This window comes from Euprymna scolopes, chromosome 10 (assembly GCF_053919585.1).
Source record: "Euprymna scolopes isolate OS-2025 chromosome 10, ASM5391958v1, whole genome shotgun sequence".
Classification (NCBI taxonomy): domain Eukaryota; kingdom Metazoa; phylum Mollusca; class Cephalopoda; order Sepiida; family Sepiolidae; genus Euprymna; species Euprymna scolopes.
In genome coordinates this window covers 26022555-26046808 of record NC_136491.1, presented here as the reverse complement: position 1 = coordinate 26046808, position 24254 = coordinate 26022555, and the positions used below count along the sequence as shown (strand labels likewise).

Below are 24254 nucleotides of genomic sequence, written 5' to 3'. Positions count from 1 at the left end.
GGTTCTGGGGAAGAAACTATTGGAGTAAAAAGATCTTTTACATCTAGGGATCTCTACAGTGTGGGGGTGGGATTTAGCAGCCTGTCGGGTTTGTCGAGGGTGCTCACGTCGTGGGGGCACAAGTGATTGCAGTTCGTCAGAGCATTCACCACTAAAATACTTGTAGAAAAGGCAGAGGGATGCAACATTTCGTCGATGGGACAGAGGCTGAAGCTTAGATGCCAGTTCAGGGCCTATCAGGTTTGCGACTCTCTTTTGAACCTTGTCAAGGAGCGAGAGACTAGTAGCAGATGCACCAGCCCAGATGTGGCAGCAATACTCCATACATGGGCGAATGGTGGCCTTATAGAGGTACAGGATACTTTCGGGTGTTAGTAGTTTTCTAGCACGGTAGAGAGAGCCCACCTTTCTTGCAGCGGCCCTGGCAATGCCTTCAATGTAATTGTTCCAACTCATGTTTCCTGTGAACGTTAGGCCAAGGAGTTTGAAAGATGGACTCTCAGATAAAGAGTCGTTGGCCATTGCTATGGGTGGTAGAGAGGGTTTCTTGTAATTATTGAATGAAACTAGTTTAGTCTTGGCAGCATTGAACGCGACCAACCACTTTTGTCCCCATTCCACTACAGATTGGAGGTCTTCCTCTAGTGTTTCTGCCATTTCTTTAGAAATGTGTTCATTCGTCTTCCTGTCGTGCCTGCCATAGAGTGTAGTGTCATCAGCATATATACCCATCTCAGAGGCAATGTTGTCGGGGAGGTCATTTATGAATATCAGGAACAATAGAGGTCCAAGGATAGAACCCTGGGGCACCCCCGCATTTATATCATATTGTTTAGATGTACGACCGTCGAGGACAACCTGGATTTTTCTCTTATCTAAGAAGGATTTAATTATGTTAAGTATTCTACCAGTGATACCGTATGATCTGATTTTACTGAGGAGACCCTCATGCCATACCCTGTCAAAAGCCTTAGATATATCTAGAGCTACCGCTCTGCCCTCTGAATGGTATATACGTTCAGAGATCACAGTTAGGATGTCTGCTGTGGAACGGGCTTGTCTAAATCCATATTGTTTGTCAGTCAGTAGTTTAGCATCTGTAAGATGATGGACTAGAGCATGGTTAATCATGGTCTCAAATATTTTGGCAAAAAGTGGGAGGAGGCTAATGGGGCGATAATTTGATGGGTCTGTCCTTTCACCAGAATTCTTGAATACTGGTACAACAGAAGCAGTTTTCCAACAGCCCGGAAAGCAAGCTTCATTAAGGCATTTGTTGTAGAGTTTGGAGAGAACTGGAGCTACTTCGGCTGAGCACTTTTTTAATAGCACAGCTGGGATAAGATCGGGTCCACATGCTTTTGAGGTGTCAAGGTTTTTTATGATAGCATGCACCTGAGCAGGGGTGGTTTTCAGATCGTCTAGTGTGGCGTCTGTCCGCATAGGAAAGTCAGGTAGGGGGTGGTTGGAAGGGTCCAGTGTGGTGTTTGAGGCAAACCGACTGGCAAGCATGTTAGCCTTGTCGGTTGCTGAGAAGACAACCTCGTGATTGTTGGTTAGTGGGGGAATTGTTGATTGCCCATTATTTACTACACTGTTGTAGATTTTCCAGAAGTCTCGAGTTCCTAGTTTTTGTGCTTCGATGCGCTTTTTAGTGATTTCCGTAAATTCTCTCTTAGCTGTCGCTATTTCTTTCTTAACGTTATTTCTAGCTTCTATATACTTCAGTCTGTTTGAACTGGACTTATGTCGGTTAAACCTACGGTATGCATGCTGCTTTTGAGCAATGGCAGTTGCACAAGTCGACGTAAACCATTGGGGAGAGTGGGGCTTACTATAAAATTTCCGCATGGGAACATGCGCTTCGATTGCAGTTTTGAACCAGTCAGTGGTCTCGTTTGCACATTGTTCAGCAGGGAGAGAGAAAATATTTTTCCATGGAGCATCTCTAATTAGTTCCCTGACAGAATGTTATGACAGAATGTGTCCTTTTGATTATTGCCAATTTTGAAGTCACTCAAATCCATTTTGCCTAAAATAATAAAAAAAAAATAAAATAAAATGAAAGCTGTTTCACCTAGTTTTTCAATGTCTTTGTAACAACTACAAAAAGTTAAATAAGTAATTTGGTCACTGGTGATTTTCAGCAAATGAATGTTAGTTTTTTTTTTTTTTATTAATTTATTTTTAACCATAACCAACTACCGATCATCCTAAATGTTACTATGTAAATATCTTGAGTGTATCTTTGGTTGATTGATATAAACATACATAATAGATTTTAAAAAAATGTTTAGCTTGTGAATTATACTTAGTGGACAGCTATTTTTAAGACTTGACCATGATTTAGTCTGAGCGAATTATCTTTTCTGGCTAGTTACAACTTAAGTTTGACTTTCCTGCATATAAACATTCAAAATGGTTGTAATTTATGAATTTTTGTTCCCCGAAATTAGAAAAGTTGAGAATCTTATTCAAATTTTATTTGAAGTATTACTTTTCTGTTCAATAACAAGTTTGCATAACATAAAATTTTTATTTTATCTACTACAGTTACTAAGGATTGTTATCCCAAGAAGCCCCCCCTTTTTTTGTTTGTTTAGAATTCATAACACTGCTGTAGCATTTTTTTTTTTTTATGTTTTGGTATTTAAATATATATGTATATATTTTTTTTTAACTCTTTCTTTTTGCATTATTTATATTTTGACTGGTGTGTTCATTATGAATTCTCTAAGTAACTACAATTTTTAACCAACTTTACGTATGAAACTATCTTCTGGTGTTCATCAAAATTTTCTGTTTTAAAATGTAGTACACGCTAGGGAGGAAGCTCAACACAAGTGCAAGCCATGAAAGATAACTTCATATACTGATTTTATCAATTTTATTCAAGAATCACCGTAAAAACTACAAAGGAAGAAATAGATAACATCCTGAAAGGAAATATTTCAATAGGAAAACAAACAAGAAGAGAAAATCGAACTCAAACAAAAAGGGGAAGTTATAATTACCATGTGCCTCTCTTGCCAACAGTAGTCAAAATGAGGAAAGGGGCACTAGTTGTCCTTTGATCTCCTTTCCTACCTAAGTCACGTCCTACAACAAATAAAAGGCAGGATCAACTGATAAAGAGTTAACTATCAAGTTATCAAGAATATTCCAATAACTAGCTATTTATGTTAAATATGGTAAAAATATATATCTATATAATTATAAAACTCAAATGACCTTGTAATGAGTGATGTAACCCACTTTCCGATTTACAACATCCGGTTGCGCATGCGCGCATAAACATTAACCCATAACAACGTAAAAAAAATAAACATAAATCGTTTCTTTTGCAGATTTTGACCTGCACACTGAAATATTAACGTTATTATTTCAAAATTATTATTTAACATGGAAAGAGTGGGGGTTGCAACTATTCTTTATTACAACTATACTGTCGCTATTTTCTTACCTAAACAACTTTAACCCATTGGCAAACATACGAACAATTGTAGTAAAGGCAAGACTACTATTACTACTCTCTATCCGTCCCTTTTCCTTCCTTCTTTCCTTCCTTTTTTATTTTTTGTTTACATTTCTAGATACAAAATAGTTGTGTGAGAACGGTGAATTTGTTGACACATTTACTAATCTGTTTCAATATTAGTTTTATTTTATTTCATTTATTTAAGTTTTATTTTTTGCTTCAGGTTTTATTAATCTTTTTTTTTTAGATTTTAAGTTTCTATAACTTGGTTGAAGGATCCCAATATGGGTTTTCCATTCTTATATTTCTCATCGGTAGGTTCATGTGCGTTTTTGCTGCTAAATGACTTTCGTCAGCGTTCGATTCATAGGAAAATCATGTTTAATTTTCGATTTTTGAGCGATTATTCGGAAAAATAGGTAACTTTACACGAATAGGGACGATTTTTTTTTTTTCATGTTTGAGTGATCCGTCCATGATTTTTCATTTTAATATGCTTTCATAGAAATGTTTCTATTATGTAAAAAAAAACCTATTTACTTTACGTCAAAAGTGTCACGCTCATATATGAATTCCATAGCTAATATAACATACTGACCCAACGGGTCACGGGTAGTCTAGTAATTATAACTCTAAAAAGTCCATTTAGTAACTATTACAACAAGTAAGATTTATAGTGTGACTATTTTCTCTTCTTGGTTGTCTATTGTGTCTGCTGATGACAATCCTGCCTCGTCTACCACTGTATGGCTCAAATTCTGATTACAGGTTTTATTGAGGTTCAGACAAATACATGCGCAAAGAAATCGCTGAGAATGTGGTTGCAAGTGCACATATTGTTTGCAAATTATTTACAAAGTACATTAAAAAATAAATTAATCTGTAACAGCTGTGATTACAGATAACCACAACATCAACAGCAGTGGCATTCCGTGGTTTACTAGTTTGAGTCTCTTTACTGATTGATACAAGCATTTATAGGAACTATTACGACTGCTGTATCAAGTTTGCGTGTGGCGCGAACACACAGCCACAAAACAAGCCACACGCATGCAGCACACAAATATGTTGCTTTGTTAAGGTCACTTCATTTTGCTTTTGTGCATACAATAATATTTCCGTCGCCGAGGAAGACATTCCTATAAGACGACGATATGCACTCCTTTTGGACTATTAATATATTGTTTGTATATATGTAAATTGGTACTATGGTTTTTCTTATTTTAATGTCGGAGTCGAGAACACGTATATTTATCTTCTACATATTCAACCTCTTCTGGCTTGCCCAATCAGAGACCATTTCTCAGGCAAGCTGAGCATGTGACAAAAGTTTTTTTTTTTTCTGGACACAGTACTGACAACAACTCCATGTGGTTCAGACCAACCCTCAAATTTCTCTCTTTGGGTACCCCCCCCCGGTCACCCCACCCTTCCCAGATCATTGGCACTGGGTTTGACTTTGTCAAGGAGAATCCATCATGGCGACCACCGGACGCTAACTTCAACACACGTACATGAACACTTTTTTTTTCATCAACAGTACTTCCTAAACTTTTTTGTTTTAATTTATACTCATGGATTTGTATTGCTCACGGTCTTCTTGTTTCTGTTCATCTTTTACTTAATGGAGATGATTCAATAAAGTTGTTTTTTAATGTTAGAATGAGACTTTGCTTTTTCTATTTTACAAATCTATAAATATTTTAAGATGTTAAGAACTTGAAACATAAAATCCTTTATAAGAACTAATTTGGCATTAAATCATTCAAAAATGGTCAACATCATTACAAGACAAAACAACGGAATTATGAATTCGATAAACAGATAAAAAGTGGGCTTGGGTTTACTTCGAAAAGCCTCTTAATTCTCAATTACCCCCCCCCCCCTCATTATGTCCTTTAGTTTTTACATTCTATGAACAAATTTCCTGATAAAGGGGGGAAAATTGCTGTTTTTAGTTGGTGGTATGAGCTATTTAATCCTTTCATGATATTCATCTTCATTCAGCTGTCAATCTATCCATCTTTTCAACCTTTATCTTTGGCATTGGTGAGTGGTAACTCATTAGTAGAAAAAAAAACAACACCTTTTTTTTTTTTTTTTTTTTTCTTCTTTTAGGAATCAGAAGTCGATTCTTTAAAATATAAAGATATATATAAACTTAAGGAATCAGAATTTTGTGTTTCTAGCGTGTCACCAAATTTGACATGTCTGAGGATTTCTTTTTATTCACCCCCCCTCAAACAAGCTATATTACTATTGCGATGTAAATAACTACTGTGATTAGGGTCAGATTTATAGAGGGCATTCTAGATAGGGTGTTCTCTGATAATGTTTTTTTCAAATTTCATTTGGATTTCTGCATGTTGGGGATGTTCATGTGTAAAGTTATATATTAATAGCTTAGGAAAGGTTTGAATTCATAACTTACCCCATAGCTTTAGGTAAATAAGCAACTTGTGTTCAATGTATTGTTTACAGTAGATCTTGTGTTTTCATATTAAATAACCTTAAAAGTAAACCTTGGTAAAAAGCCTGAAAATCTGTCGATAGAAAACAACAAATCATCAGTCTCAATATAAATTCTACAAATAAGAATTCTTTACATGAAAATGTTAAAACTTTATGTTGTTATCGATATTTGTATCGCTTTTTTTGTTGTTGCTTTTAGTATTTAGTTTATCTGTTGCGTGTTGTTCATGCATAGCGGCAACGACTTTTATATTTTAAGCCACAACTTGTAAACTATTTTGTTATTGTCTTTGACATTTTCTCAGCCTTACTTTATATTTGAAGTGTTTTAGAATCTTGTTTTCAATGTATTGTTAATCGTAGATCTCACATAACACCTCTATTATGTAAAAGGCAAAATGTGCGTGCCAAAAACTTTCGACACACACGACAGATCCTCATGAGATCGGTATCGTTTTGAAGCTCGACCATTATCGAAAAATTGTCCAAAAACATTAATTCCTTCACTCTCAACTCGCCTGTTTTTTTACAAGAAGGGGTCACTTTTTTTCGTCAACATTTTTGAAAGTTATCATCTCCGTTGGATTAACTACGTTTAATTCCAATGCTCTCGACTTCTGCTTGCACCATGGACGCATTGGCTAAAACCTTACATTTTTCCGTCTTCGTGTTACAGGTTCGAGCCTGCTTGCCTACTACCACTCTTTTTTTTTTTTATCAACACCTCTCTCCACCCAAACTGCCTACTGTTGTTTTGACCCCCCTTCCCGCACTACTACTTTTTATCCCCCTTCCCGGATAGGGGGGTTCCTTACTACACCACCTACACCCACCCATTAGTATGTATATATATATATATATATATTACTTGTTTATTGTTATATAAACATGCTCACATCCCGCTGCTACAAATAGCCACTTGTTTCAATCAAACAACAGATATCATCAGGCAGCGACTTGACTATTCAAAAGTTCAATGAATAATCTTTATTCATTGAACTTTTGAATAGTCAAGTCGCTGCTTGATGATATCTGTTGTTTGATTGAAACAAGTGGCTATTTGTAGCAGCGGGATGTGAGCATGTTTATATAACAATAAACAAGTATTATCAGCTCTTTTTATTGAGCACTATCTAACAACCTCGTTGAATTCATTAGTCCATTACTTTTGAATATAAAAAAAACCCGAGTATATATATATATATATATATATATATATATATATATATATATATAAAAGGAAGAAAGACAACCAAAAATTAGCCAAATTTCAGTATAAATTAATTTCAACCATGTAGGCAATAAAGTATTTTCAAATAACTAAGCTGGTTTAAAGCTGTCAAATACACACACACACACACACACACACTCTGTTTTTGTATTACTAAGAGTGGGGGAGGGAGGAAAGAAAAGGAACAAAATGCAGTACAATGCTACGGATCAACTGCCCACCCACACACATGCCAAATGAAGTTGACTGTCTGACTTATAAAAATAATTTGGTCATAACAGAAATTGTCAGTAACTTTCATTGAATCAAGTTTTTATCACTATTAAATTGTGAAAGAATGGAAACGGCACTAACCCTATGTGAGTTTAACCGGCTTCCTCCATAGGAGAAAATTCTATGAGAGTATAAAATTCACAAGCGGTTCCCAAGTCGCATGTATATCCCTATTAGGGGGAGATGAAGACATTATGCTTTTTCAGCTCTTGCAGGGAGGTGTCGACATCCTCCTTCATATAGTGCCTAAAATTCTCAAATTGGTCACCCATCTGGTATTGACCAGGCTCAATATTGCTTAACTTCGGTGATCTAAGGAGAACTGATGCATCAACACACACACACACACACACACACATATATAATTGTTCCTTTACTATATATATATATATAGTAAAGAGACAATTTCATTTAATCGGATGATTGTAGTTTTCCATTCTGTCCGGCATGTATAATATTCTATCGTAATAACTGGTTGCATGCAATAGAATTATCCAAAATTTAATTGCGATAAAGAATCCCAATCTATGCTTCTAAAATCATACATTTACTTCCATCCATCTGCATATAAGCATAGACACACATATACCAATATCAGTAGGCCTACATCCATACATACATAAACCCATATATAATATATATATATATATACACATTATTATTGTTTCATTGGTGTATTTTTAAGGCAAGGCAACCATGGCTGTTCATTATATGTACAGCCATGGTTCATTATATGTACAGCCATGGTTCATTATATGTACAGCCATGGTTCATTATATGTACAGCCAAGGCAGAGAAACCTAAGCAACGTGTCCTATTTACAGATGAGACCCGTACTATTTGTGACAGTCTGAATGGATGGGCCAAAGTTTGGAACTTGAACATAACTCCAACTCCTTAAAGAGTTCATCACCAACAAGGAGGTGGAGGCATCATGTTTTGGGCGGGAATCATTGGGGATAAGTTGGTTAGACCATTCCGAGTTCTAGAGGGTGTAAAACTTATGAGCAATGTGTACACAGCTTTTTTGGATTAACATTTGTCACCATGGCTAGATGACCTACCATTGTCATGTCACTTTCAGATGATTTTTATGCATGACAATGCACCATCCCATTCTGCTAGGGCAACTGCAACCTTCCTTGAATCTATGGGCTTTGTTGAAAAACCCTCATGAGCTGGCCACCGTATTCTCTGGATCTTAACCCCATTGAACATCTCTGGTCAATATTGAAAAGGGGTGTTTATGAAGGAGGAGAGCAAGTTACTTCAAAGGATGCCCTGTGGAGGAAAGTAGTGTCGCCAGAACTGTAACTCCTTTTCAGATCAAACAATTGATTTCTTTGGTTGTTTAAAGTTATTTCCAAAAATGGTGGATATGGCGATAAATAATTTATTTATTTGAGGCTTAGCACCTAGGATGTGCTTTTGTTTATTATTCTTTAACAGAAAAATATAATAAAAAGTAAAATTTTTATGATTAGACATTGTATTTTTGCCATAATACAACATTTTAAGAGACCTGCAATAAAGCGATAGATAATGGAAATTCCTTGATAAAGAATTAAATATCATAACTTTGAATATCACATGAATTTGAATAAAATTTTGGGAAATAACTAACCTTAAAGCAGTCATTTGATTATACGATTTTTATTTTTTTTTTTACATATATTTAGTAAAATATTGATATTTTACTAATCTGCAATAAAGCGATTGATGCTATATATATATATATATATATATATATATATATATATATATATATAGAGAGAGAGAGATATTTGTAGATATTATATATGGATTTATGTATGCATGGGTGTTAGGGTTAGTAGTGTGTGTGTGTCCATATATGTAGGTTGATATGAGTAAATGTATGATTTTAGAAGCATAACTAGGGATCCTTTGTCACAATTGAATTTTGGATAATTCTATTGCAACCTTTCGATCCTGGCTTGAGGTAGTTGCCTGTCTAGCTGCACTGATTCGCTGTGATACAGCGAAACAGTACTGTATGTGGATGACTATATATATATATATATATATATATATATATATATATATATATATGTATGTGTGTGTGTGTGTGTTTTAATGAATTCAATTAATGTCCCATCCATATCAATTACCCTCCCTAACACTACGGTATGTTAGATTGACAAACATATTAATCTCTTTTTATTATTCTAGTCTAATTATTTTTACTAGAATCGCTTTCACTATTTAATAGCAATAAAAACCTGATTATTTGAAAGTTAGCAACAATTTCCTTTATGGCCATGAGGCGCAAATGGTTTTTATTGGTTAGACAGTTCAACACATTAGGCAAATGTGTGTGGGTGGGCAGTTGACATTTTACCTGATCGATAGCATTGTACCGAATTCTGTTCCGCCGCCTTCCTCTCTCTCCCCCTTCCTTGTAATATCAAAACGGCATGTGGTTATTTTCATTCTTCAGTCAGGTGACAGATTTTGACCAGCTTTCTCATTTGAAAAGGCCCTATTGCTCATCCAAGAATAATACAAATACAAATCATCGATCTTTATTTAAAAAAAAAAATTCAGAAACATAACTCTATTTTTCCTTTGTTAATACTGAAGAATAAAAATAAAAAAGACGGCGCATTATCCAAGTAAATGTGAGATGGAACTCCATAGACATTGAAAAATCTCGGAAATGCCAAAACCACAGACTGATTGGTCATATCAGACAACAGTTCCAAGTGTATAGTTTTCATGCTAAGATTTAAATATACATTTTTTTTTTTTTTTTTTTTTACTTTGTCACACTCATGCTTGGTGCTACCAGATCTGACTGTCTGAAGATATTTGCTTCCTGAGATGAAATGCACCTGACATTGATGCTTTTTCTTTTTCTACTTCCTTTTGCAAAACTTAATTATGTTCTGCAAAACCAAAGCCAACAACCCACCTTTTCCCATTTCTCTTTCTATCTCCCCCATTTCCTGACTGGTTTCCTAACTTAAAATCTACCAAACATTAATACTGTAACCCTTTTCCCTCTCTCATTGCAAAACTCATTCATCTTCTGCAGGGCAGGGAAGAAAATTGATAAAATCCACTACAAAACAACTAAACCAAACACTAGAAACTGGTAATTGAAAATACAAAAAGCTTGAAAGATAAAAACTTTCTACAAAATAACTGGATGCAACATGAATACTATTTCTAAAATAACTGGATTCAGCATTAAATAACCCGAGAAGGTTTGATATGCCATAAAACAAAATAACCAACCAAACGACACTCCTGCACCCACAAATTACCAGTAAAATCAAATAAAGCAGTGTTTTAATTGATAGTAATCCGAAATATATTTTTAAAAATCATAATTAATAAAAATCAATTTAGAAGAAAGGATGTAAGATTTATACAGCATAATTATGTTGACACAGCAGTTCTCATTAGATTGCTGAAGTTAAGCAATATTGGACTTGGTTAGTACAAGATGGGTGACCATTTGGGAATACCATGGATCGTATATAAAAGGACGTCAACACTTCCCTGCAAAAACCTACGGTCATCATTTTTCTCTAATTGGGATATACATGCGACTGGGACCGCTTGTAAATTTCAATGAAATTACCTTCTTCAGAGGAAGCTGTTACAACCTGCCTATGGTGAGTGCCATCTCGGGGTGTAAGATTTATCAGAGAGCAAATTTTCTTCCTCTTCATTTATAGTTAGAAAAAAAAAAAGAAAGATTTCTCCTAAAAAAAAAATTAGATTATTTTTCAGTATTTACATTTATCGGATGTTATTTTTAAAATATATCAGGTGGATATAACAAGGAAGATGATGATGTTAGATTATTCATATGAATAATCTAAACCTTAATACTGATGAATTTTTATCCTGTTCATTATTGAAGACTGGGTGGGGAGGGGGTGTGGGTGGGGGCGTTGCCCAGTCATTTAAAGAAAAATAAAAATTGTGATGGCATGGTCGTTAAAAATAGCAGAACTTGGTTGTCATCAGCTAAAAAGTGAAACCAAAAGCAGAACTTTGTAAGATAAGAAATAAAAAAAATTTGACGCATGCAGGGTGTGAACTCGGATAACTCAAGTTAGTATGTGAACACTTTATTGATGAGCCCATGAGGACACAGATGTCATAACATCGCAAATTTTTCTATTTAAAACAGAAGAGCATAACGACAGTTAGTGCATGTGCAGTTTGTAAACCGCATTGAAAGTAAAGTTTTTATCTTAACCCCCCCCAAACAAAATGATATTTCTACATGAAATAACGAACGATTTTTTCCAATTTTTCAATGTTTTTTTATCCAAGAGACTGTTCTTTCTATTGATGCCGCATTCATACCTGTATGATGCAGATGACAAAAGTTTTTAGCGGACATATGAACACACATATACACACAGATTTTTGAGATTTATTTAATGGACTAGCATGGGTACCTAGCGTTGCCCTGGTGTGAAGAGGTGGTATAGTAAGGCTATCGAGCAACCAACCCTCAAAAAAAAAAAAAAATAAAATAAATAAATAAATACCCTTGAGTATCCGCGCAAGTCCAAAAATATATATATATATATATATATATATACATACGAGCCGCAGTGTTCAGGCTCAAAATTGTAACGTGAAAGAGGAAAAAAATGGGGGAAAAACAAATGCATTAGCTCTCATCCACGGTGCACTTGTGATATAACAGGCCTTTGAAATTACGACTTTTAAACATAGGTTGAGATCATTAGGTGTGAATGACTTACAAAAATGTTGACGCAAAAACTGATCCTTTTTGCAAAAAGCGGGCTAGTTGCCAGTCAAAGAATTAATGTTTTGCCCAATTTTTTTATATTTGTCGGCTGAGAGATCAATCTTTCTAATGATACCAATTTTGTCAGTGTTCGTTGCGTGTGTCAAAAGTTTTTGGCAGACATACAAAAAACACACACACACACATTTTGCATTTTATATATTAGAAGACAACAACACCATAGGTTGAAAATAAAAGCTAATTTTAAGGTAGTATGTTTTGTTTTTCTCCTCCTTTTTATTTGTTCTGTTCATTTTTACACATTAACAATAAGGGATTTAATCTACTGCTCTCTTTCTCTTTCTCTCTCTCATGCAGAGGCCATTGCTTTTTATAACAAACCAATGAGTTAATGATTCTTTAACTTTAATGTCATTTTCAGCATTTGTCCAAGAAATTACATCTTTTTTTATATAAGAAAAAAAGTGTTCAAATTTAACATAGTGATTTGAAAAAGGATTAAGTTTGATAGAATTTAAGCTGTTAAATTTTTATATATATTTTTTGACTGTTAAAGGTGACTTTGTATAATTTTTTTTTTTTTGCTAACATTTCCGGTAAGGAGATAAAAAAGATTCCAGGGTTGGGGACAGCAGAATTTGGGTGTTTAGAGGTAGGTAACGCTGGTTCTGTTTTGTAGACTAGTGTTTTATATGTTCTGTTTATTAGTTGAAAGGTGGCAGCATGGCATGCCATTTATGTTCCATTCCAATCATAATTACTATTGTTGTTGTTGTTGTTGTTTATGATTTGTTTTCCCTGACTTAACATTTGATATGAAAACAAGCAGTCAAAAGATTTTTTTTTTTTTTTTTTTTTAACTTTTTGGATCATAGTTAAGAAACATATATATATATATTTTTTTGGGAACCTAAGATATAAACAATATAGAATCCAATGATGGACTTTTTATTTAATCAATATTTAATTATCATACTGTGTCTCTGTTGTGCTATTTTAGGAAATACAAATCGCTACAACTCGTCATTTTATTAGTATAATTATCTCCATATATAATAGAATGACTGCAGAAATTCCCCTCTGAACCAAAGTATTGTAGGTTTGCAACAACACATACCACATACAAATTCATTACATCTAGGCTTATAGCCACTATCCTATGTAGTTTCTGAACATCATTTTATACACATTCAGTCGTTACATTAAAATGCTACATTGCATCCTACGAGGAACACCATCACAATCGCAACATGTTTAGAGGAAAGAGTTCCTATTTTTCTCTCTAATTATTTAGTCCTACCGCTGCTACCAGTTGTCATCGGTACAAATTCTACGTTCCACAGAATTTGTGACTACATCGACCATATCTGGCTCAATACATACATGTACATAACATAATCTTTCCAATTTCCGATTCATAAATAATGAAGGCTCCTTTGTCAAAGTCCCTCCATTCCGATTGGCTGAGTTCTGAAATTTTTCATATTCTGGAATCCAATTCTTTGATTTATGAACAAAGTTTGCTACCATTAAAATATGACATGACTTAGAAACAGTTATGTAAAATCGAAAAGTGAAAGATAGATAAAATCATTAAACGAATGTTAAATAACCAGTTTACATGCTTTCTTTTATAAAGTTTAAAACAGACTATCCATTATCTTTGTTTTTGTCGACCATGTCTTTGTCAACATAACTAAATAACTACACAACCGTTACAATCCATTTTTATATTATTAAACACACATGTACAATGGTGATGTTTCAACCCGATGCATTACATATATATTGAAGAGTTTAGCTCCCAAATATTTGCATCTTTTATATTAAGATTTCTAACAAAGAAAACCAAACAAAAAAATGTAACAGTTTACAAAAAATAAATTAAAACAGAAGTTTATTTGTTAATGATTTTATCTTTTCCATGCGATTTTATGACACTTATTGGGTTTCTGATATCATAATACTAAATTTTGCAGGTGAAGAGTTTTTATACAAAAGTAGAGTCTGTACGGATTCTACTTTTATATAAGCAGCATCGCCTGAAGAGGTCTCTAATTACTTGCAACTGGCTGACCAAAACATGCTTATGAATGTGTAGCAATATATAAATGCTTATGTTAAATAAATAAAAAGTATATCTTGCCGTACTTTAGTATTGAGCACTCTTGTATGAACTTTGTTAAAAATTAATTGTTTCATCCTTGGAAAATATTAATCTGGAACAATTATTTAACCATATATATATATATATATATATATATATATAATCTCAATCATTAGTTATCATTCCTAAATCAGACGTTTTTATTTTTTACTTTTTTAATTTTTATTTTATGAAGTACATTTTACACGTGTTTCATTGAATAGTGGAACACCACTAAACAATTCCTCAAACACAGATGTATGTTCCTGAAAAAAAGTGTTAGTTTTTTTTTTATATGGAATGAAAAAGGATTTGGAGAAGAAAAAGATAAAAAGAAATACAAATATATAAAGTCTGTAAAAGCATAAAAACACAAAAGGACTTTAATTATAACGTTTAAAAAACAACAATTGAATTTAAAACATGTGGGGGAAAATGTTTTATTGTATTTCTAAGAAAAAAAAAAACGTTCAATGAAAACAGAGGAATTTAATAAAGAAAATGATGAGTGGCAGCGATCTGTAATTGTTGATCTTTTCTAAAATAACATCTTACGAAAGAAAATATTCCTGAACTAAGATTATAAAATATAACTATCCACAGATAAAGATAATAAACAGTAGACTAAGATTATAATATTTCTACTTATATATAAAAGCATTTTGTGTTTGTGTGTGAGAGAGAGAAAGAGTCGATTCTGAAATGGCTGGGCCAAGTTTTTTTTTTTTTTTTTTTTAAATAGAAATTTCATACATATACTTTGTGTCTAGAAGTGTTCTTAGATAGGTTGTGTACCACTGAAAAAATCCGGTTAAAGAAGGGACAGTTCGATTTCGATCAAAGTTAACACTCTAATACAATCTAACATCAAAAGTGCATTTTAGAAGCAAAAGGGTCCGCTATATAAAATCAACAGTAGGTTCTTTGATAAGACAGGCGTGTTTGAAATGAATGTTTTTGTTTAGAGCATAATTGAATCAAGAAAATAATTTTATAAAATTAATAGTAGGTTCTCTGCAGTGCAGTGTAGACTGCAATGTATTGTGGACTAAGTCACTGAGGGGAGGCATGTGAAGTTTCCTCCTGGTGCACCACAACAGGTTCCAAACTAGAGCAGGCAACTAATCGATTCGATAAAAAAAATGGTTGATTTCACAAATTTCAATGGCAATAAAAGTATTGTAAGTGTGGAACATTCGTTATTCCTTATTCAATCCTGGGCAATGTTGGGTCTTTCTGTTAGTGTGTGTGTGTGTGTGTGTGTGTGTGTGTGTGTGTGTATAATATACAGGCAAAAACAAATCTCTCAAAGTTGGTACAAAACCAATCTAAGATAGCAGATCTTGAAAAAAAAAAAAGGGTTTATTATTCCATTAAATTAAGCTATCAATAATGATATGCACTTTAACATTTTATTTGTTTTCACCAATCCTCCAAAAATTATATTCGTCAAAGAAGAGAATGAAAGCTGAAGAGATAATTATATATATATATATATATATATATATATATATATATATAGTAATTTATAAAATATATATGGCGATTAAGCTACACTGAATATTTGGCGTTTCATCCACTCTAGGATTCGTCAATCCTAGAGTGGATGAAACGCCGAATATTCAGTGTAGCTTAATCGCCATATATATTTTATAAATTACTAACTAGCTCTACCTATGTATTGAGCACTTTTGAAGTAAATACTTAAAGTTTACGCATAAATCTATACTTTCGTATATTAATTTTATGTGAGTAAATGTAGTAGTTATACAGTTATATATATATATATATATATATATATATTTGTTTTTAACTTACTGTCTTTAATTATTTGGTCACTTATGTAATGAAATTTATTTATTTTATTTGTTTATTAATTTGTTTTAATATCAAATCATAAACTTCAAAACACAGAAATTATAGGTAAATGCAGAGACATAAATAAATAGTTGCTTTGCTATTTAAATATAAAAAAGAAGAAAAAGTAGTTGTCCGAATAATTAACAATAATAATCATCTTTAATGATGTTTAATATCCGTTTTATATGCTGGTATGTGTTGAGCAGCTTTTAGAAATTGATTTTCAAACTAATCTTTGACCAGGTTTTTATTAGGTTGGTGCAAAAATAATGTCATTTTTTGACATCCAACTTCAAAAGATCATAACTCCTTTCATAATAAACTTTATTAATCGAAATAAGAACCATTAGAATCGACACATTTTTAGCAACAAAAAAACAGTTTATTTATCCCATTAGAAATCCAAAGTTCTGGAAGTGATGAAGTCATTGAAGGCCGATTCAGGATCATCTCAGCTTTTGAAGCATTTTTCACGCAGGAAGTTGTCGAGGTGCTTGAAAAAGTGATAATCGGTGGGCGAGAAGTTCGGTGAATATCAGGGTCAGTTGAGCAACATGCAGACAAGCGTTGTTATGGAGGGGAATTGGTCCTTTCATATTGACCAATCTTGGGCATATATGTTGGAGCTTCTGGTGCATTTCGTCAGTTTGTCGGCAGTACTTCTCCGCTGTAATCGTTTCACCCAGATTCAAGAAACTGTGATGGATGAGACCGGCCGCAGACCACCAAACAGTCACCTTTATTTGGTGCAATTTCAGCTTCGGGAAGTATTGTGGAACTTCTCCAGCATCCAACTACTGTGCCGAACGTTGCCAGTTGCCGTAGAGGATCCACTTCTCATCACATGCCACAATCCGCTCAAGAAATGGGTCATTTTTGTTATGCAGAAGGATCGTAAAAGACACCAAAACGACCATTTTTTTTTTTTATTATCGTTCAATTCATGCGGCACCCATTTATCCAACCTTTTTGACATCCCTATTTGCTTTAAATGGCCAATGACTGTTGAGTGGTCGACCTCGAGTTCCACAGCAATTTCTTGTGTGGTTTTGCAAGGATCAGCTTTAATTAAGGCTTTCAAATATTTCAACTGCAGTCAACCGGCCATGACCATCTTCATCTTCGAGGCTCTCATCACCATTGCGAAATTTCTTGAACCACCATTGTGCCACACGTTCATTAGTGGTTCCTGGGCCAAATTCATCATTGATATCACGAGCTGTCTCGGCAGCTTTTCAGCCTAGTTTTAACTGGAACAAGAAAAGCATGCGGATTTGAGTTTTATCCATGCTGTCGAAAAGCCTGCAAAAAAAAAAATAAATGAAGAGATCAAGAACGGTAATGAATGACACGATTCAATAAAGCGAAAAACGCGCTTCAAAATGATATATAACATGGCTATCTATATATATATATATATATATATATATATCTCAATGAATTAATTCAGAAATCATATATAAAAGTAACATGTGAGAAAGCGATATTGTTTTTGCACCAACCTAATATTTATCCCTCTTTTTCGCAAATCCATCCTAATCACTTCCTATCATATTTTTTGTTCCCTTGCAAGCTGACACTTCTACCTCTACTTTCTTACATTTAATAACCAAGCACTCTGATCCATTCTTTTCATCTGACCAAACCAACAAAGTCTTGTGGTCTACACACATCTCTCTTGGCTATACAGATTTAATCTTCCTTTGAAGTTATCAGATCTAAGCTTGTCTTTAGGTTTCACATTATTCATCCATTATATCAGTTCCCTCCATGCAACGCATATCCTCAACACTCACTAGCCATACATCAATTCCATACATCATCATATTTCATACACATATCTGTTCTTTTGATTAACAGCAGTAATGCTTTCTTGTTTAGCAATGGCGGAATCCCTGAATTTACTCCATCCGTTACTAACTCTTGCAATCAAACCAGCATCAGCTTTTCCTTATGCTCCAATGGTATCACCAAGGTGACAGACTTCTAGTCAACAATAATACCCCCGTTTTTTTCTTTTTTTTTTTTTTTTGTGGACTGTTATCCTCATCTTCATAGTTGTTGTTTCACCACATTTCGGCTAACTCATCCTTTAGCCTTCTTCAGGGTCCATGGTACAATGGATAGAGGCATTGAGTCTCTACAATTCCAGGTGAGCAGTTTCTTAAGATGGCGGCTTCAATCCTACTCAAAGCAGGCCAGAAGTTTAGTTGGCCAAAACGTGGTTGAGACAATAACAACTCTGGAAGGCTCAGCATTCCTATCCCGTTGCGGTTAATCAGCTGAAGAAGACCAAAGGACGAATTGGCTGAAATGTGGTGAAGCAACAACTATGAAGATGAAGATGAACAGTCTGCAAAAGATGCATACACAAATGATGAAGCCTCATCTGAAAGGATATCAAAGAAATAAATAAAGAATTAAAAATAAATTAAAATAATATATCATTAACAGCCTCACCATCCAACTATAATTTTTCATCCATCTCCACACAAACTGGTTATCATCTCTTTTCCACTGCATGTCTTGTGTAATCAGTGTTTACACGTATGACAAGAATTTTAGTGGCTCTCCATTCCCTTTCCACAAGCAGGAGAAACTTGAATCTTTCTGAGGGCTTTCCGATACAACAACCCATGATCATTGTTTTGGTCTTGTTAATATTCACTCTCAATCTTTTACTTTCCATAGCATTCCTCCACGTCTTTTACCTAACAATTAGTTCTTCCATTGTTTGATAGGCACTAAATCATTAGCATAAAGCATCTTTTTTAGACAAGCCACACAAAACTTCCACGGACAATGCTTCCAAGACACAAATGACAAACAATGGATGCCTGGTGTGTACTTTCACTTTCGTATTAAAGCTGTCACTTAAGTGTACTGTTAATTCTAACATTCATTTTTATCATTTCTGTATACTTGAACAACTTTCACCAAACACTTGATGATTGCCTCTAATTAAGCAAAACCCATTCGACAATATTTATGTTAAAAGCTTTATCCAAATTTACAAAATACAGGTTCTTCTTTTTACCAAGATACTTTTTTTTTTTTGCATTTGTCTCAGAATAAATATAGCATCAGTGGCACCTAGTGATCAAACAGTTAACAGTAAATAGGCTTGTTGGAATGTTTTTGGTATAATTGTTGATTAGTATTGCCCTGGATAAATAATATCTAACATTTAGAAAAAATATTCTTTGGGAATTAACTGGGCCAGATTTGGTGATGAAGTTGGTGTTTTGGTGTTATTTTGTACTAATTTGGAAAGAAAATGTTGACTCATTGTTTGAGGAATCTATTATATAAAGGAAAGTTGTGTGTGTGTGTGTGTGTGTGTGTGTGTGTGTGTGTGTGTGTGTGTGTGTGTGTGTGTGTGTGTTCAGCTAGAGAGGACTAGGCTTAATGGAAGAGAAAGTGGTGTTTAGGGAGAAAAGGATAGACAGATAGAATGGCAGGTAAAGCAATAGAAGTTTTAATAGATTATACTTTTGCCCTGGGCAACTCCAAGTAGCTCTGCTAGTATAAATATAAATGAAGATTTCCTCAAAAATACAATCTGCTTTCAAAATGTTTTTTATTGGGATCCATTGTATGTTATATCATTGTGTATTGTTTTATCTCTTTTTTGGTTTGATGAAATTTGCATTAATTTATCACTGATATTAGGATTTTAAATATTTATTCTTTATTTATTAATTCATTATTATTCTGAGGTGAGATCAGAATCTCATTTATTTGTCTTCCCACTAGTGGAGAGTTAGACAAAAAGTTGATTCTTAATGTGTGGGGAAAACCAGCTTCTCTAGAAGGGAAACAAAAATTGAAATTATCTTGGTTGAGAAGGATTTCTCTTTCATTGACAGAGAACAAAACAGATGAAGAGTAGTATGAGAATATACTACATTTTGATTCCAGCCAAAAGACCAAAGATCGATTCAGAATGTTTATATAAAATTTACGAGTTATCTTATGTGTGTGTGTGTGGGGGGGTCCATGGATAATTCTATCAATTTAAAAATTGCCATTTTTTTTTTTTTTTTTTTAGCACAATTTATGAAATATTGTTTTATAATTAAAAATGTAAAAGTAATAAAATGAAATATATTGTTATATATTTCATTATCTTTTGTCAAAATTGTCAGAGATCTTTTTCGTTTTCATCTCGAATTCATCCTCTTATTATTTTTGTGATGAAACGAAAATATCATATTCCAATAATCATGTAAGTTGATCGAGTAGTATGAAATACGAAAATTAAATTTTATGAGTATCTGAGGAGTGACTGTCTCACCTGCCATTTTGAAAAGAAAAACTAAAAAAGAAAGGAAGATTACTCAACAATAATTCATACTTATTTTACAAATTCCCATTAATCGCTTAAAATTATTTTCTTTATAAAAAAAACTATTTGACCAATTTACATAATTTTTGGAATATGATATTTTCGTTTCTTCACGGGTATGCACATCATACTCATTTTTCTTTATTTTTGTTTTTTTTTTAATATGGGGAAATTCTGGACAAGAACCATCTTTTTTATTGATTTTCAAATGCTTGTGATTAGTTTACTTCTGAATTAATTGTACACTTTTACTTTTGCCTGTTGTTTTTTTATTTTTTACTATAAAAAAAATCTAAAATAGATTGCATGTCATGTACATTATCTAATCTTGCATCTCATCAGTCTATATCGAATTATGGTTTTATGTTGAAAACATAAACAACACTGAATCTGGTCAATACTTTGATATTTTGAAAATCTCCTTTAAGTCACCCTTTTTTTAATATCTAGTAAAGTAAATAAACCTAAAGATTCCAAGCTCTTCTTATGATTGAAATCTTTTATTAGTTTAATCACTTTTCTTTGTACACTTTTCAGTTTCCATGTCTTATGCATTAATTTGATTTTAAATTGGTACTGACCCAAAATCTAACCTAAGGTCACGTCAGCATCTTCCAGCCATTTACGGTAAGCTACCGGAAAAGCAGCCAGAAAAATCAACCGCAAGCACCTTAGCTGTCCACAGATAGCAAAATTGTTTTCGTTAATTTAAAAACAAAAAAACGTTTTTGATATTTTTCTTGAAAAAAAAATTGTTTTTGATCATAGTTGTTTCCATGGTTTTGTCTTAAAAGGAATAACTTCTTTCTTTGGCATATTTGTTGGAAAAAAAAAAAGAATTAATATACTTTTCTTGAAAGAAATAAATTCTTTCATATACTTAAACTTATGGTAAGTCTCATCTTTTTGTATTAAAGTTTTATTTTATTTTCAGCATTTAAAATTTATCATCTGGCAATGTTCATGCCGGCTTTTTCCTGAAAATTTTCCAACTGCTTACCATAAACTGCCAGAAGATGCTGACGCAAACTTGGATCATGTCCTGGATCAGTACCTTCAAATTATAACTATTGTTGCAATTTATTTTTTACTTTTATGTTATGTTAAACCTATTGCAAAAACTTTATCTTTTGTTTATTGATATTTAAAAAAGAACACTATTCTCACACTTGGGTTTTATTTTCTTATTCAGCTAATTGAAAACCTGCAGTTCCTTCTCTTTCATCATCAATCTTCTTCCACTGACGAAAAAGAACTTGTGTGCGCAAAAAAAAAAGATCAACAAAAAAAGCAATGAATAAAAGCAGCAATGATAGAAAAAAAAACGACATAAACAGGATTCGTGGTTGCAGATTTTAATGTCTTACAAAATGGTAATAATAAAAAAAAAAAACGAAAATCAATTTAAAAAAAAAACGCAAAAAAAATTTTATGAGATGTAAAATACAAATCACGATACATTTTAATTATCTTTATTATTTTTTTTTTTCTTTTATTGAATTTCTCTCACATGTGTGCTTAAAAAAAAAACAAAGAAACAACCCTGACAGCTGCTGTTTTATAATAAATGACTGTGATAATTAAAATCGAACAATCTCTTCTCTTCCCTCCTTCTTCTCCTCCTCCTCCTCCTTACACCACAGTGTACATTCCACCAATGTCTACCTGTATAAGATGACATTGAAGGAATGATTATTTTTTTCTCTTCACATACATCTGACCCAGCCTTTTATTAAAAAAAAAAAAAAAAAAAAACAAACAAAAACGGATATACTTAAGATGTGTCCTTTTAATCTGTGCGTTTCTATTTCAAGCATGACAGGTTGACATACAGAGCCACTTAAAGAGATGCTTGGATGCACCCATTTATTTATTTCAATTGACACTGTACATTAAGTTGATCTTCCGTCAATATTTTCGGTTTCACAGGAATACTGAAGACTCGGTCTGCAAAGCTGACGATATTGACTGATAAATCAATTACATTTGACATTTTTAGTTGAGTTACCAGTGTTTCTGGGAAACCGAAGGCATCAATGGAAGATCAAACTAATGTATAAGTGTTAACTGAAATGATATATATATATATATAAAATTATGTATGTACATATGTATGCATATACATTTTTTTTTTTTTGTTTTTTTCTTATCAGTTAGTTCAAGCTGGAGATGAGACATCCTACCGGATGCATTCGAACCGAGAGATCTTTTTAAGATTCTGACTGTCCCTTTAAGTGCATTTGTTTGAATCTCTCCTGCACTTGGTTCACGGCCAGTTAGTTTGAAAAAAAAATTTTTTTGTGAATCCAGTTGCTCCTATGATTACTGGAATGATGATATATATGTAAGTATGTATGCATATATATATATATATATATATATATACACATGTGTAAGTATATATACATATATGCACACATACTTACACACACATATATATATATGTACATATGTATAAGTATGTATACATATATGTACATAAGTGTGTATACATATATATGCGTGTAAATATGTATACATGTATATATGTGTATGTGCATTCTTGTACAAGTAATTGAGTATTCTGTTTATATCTCTCATATCAATAAATTACATACAAGCTGTAGTTCCTGGTCTTGTTTACAAATTCTTTCTAGGGTTTTGGAAATATATTCTGTAATTGTATTACAAATATATATATATATATTGTTGTGTCTGTATCAATAACAACACGAACGCAGAAAGTAAAGGTAAAACAAATATATTAAGACGAAAATATAATACATATTTACAAAGGTGCAGTTGGAAGATTGTCTGGCAGAGGGCGTGTTAAAGTCTTTCATGGAGCAACCGGCACATGCGTCTTGTCTATCCGGCGTTCGAACACAGCTCCCCGGTCTTGCTGACTTGATACCTTTATCTATATCTTGTTCACCCACGTATGCTAATTAGTGGGCGTCTCCATAACATATATATATTCAAAAATGACATTACCTAGAGTATTTGGATAAGTATTTTTTCATTTTGATCCCTATCATGGTCTGCGTTTATATCAACCTTAAAAGGCAATACATTTTACTTTATACGAATTTCTATGAATTTAAAAAAGACACAATTAATATAAATATGTGTTTTCTGCATAACACCGGATGTGCCTTGAAGGAGTTCAGGATTAAATTTATATCACTTCATTTACACTCCTTCTGACATGTTCAATACTGACTTAATAAAATGTAAAAAAAAAATTTTTTAAATTAAAGTAATATGGTCTGATTGGGCTGAACACAAAGGGATATAGGATTCCTTATTTATTTCTGAACAATGTCAGGTCTGTCTGTGTTAAGTTTAGTCTAATTAAAAATCCATCCATCTGATCAATAAAAAAAATGCCATTCTCAAGATTAAGTGAGACTGATGAACAGAACCTCTTTATAGAAATGTGTGGACCCATCTGAAAAAAAAAAACATTATTTGGTTAATCTTTTTAAATTTTTTTTCTCTTTTTAACCCTTTGGACATGAACAGCTTTGAAGGTGTTAATTCTTACAGATTTTTGAGCTGCCATGTATATATTTCTATGAACTTTACCTTCAGCGATAGCATGGCCAGCCATGAGCTTGCATCTGCTCTTTTACTTCTATTGTTACGTTTTTCTTGCCATCATGTGTTTTGGTGTTTTTTATCAAATGGTTATCAACTAAATAATGG

The 24254-nt window shown here is 33.1% G+C and overlaps 1 protein-coding gene across 2 annotated transcripts in view; it reads left to right on the top strand.

Moving 5' to 3' along the window:
* The window catches only part of LOC145285876 (uncharacterized), a 221672-nt gene extending 199350 nt beyond the window's left edge, over positions 1–22322 (top strand). For both annotated transcript variants that reach the window (XM_080134324.1, XM_080134325.1), the window contains one exon: positions 21760–22322. In XM_080134324.1, coding sequence (XP_079990450.1) covers positions 21760–21767 — 8 coding nt within the window. In that variant the 3' untranslated portion in view covers positions 21768–22322. The remainder of the gene's footprint in view (positions 1–21759) is intronic.
* Positions 22323–24254: the final 1932 nt, after the last annotated feature.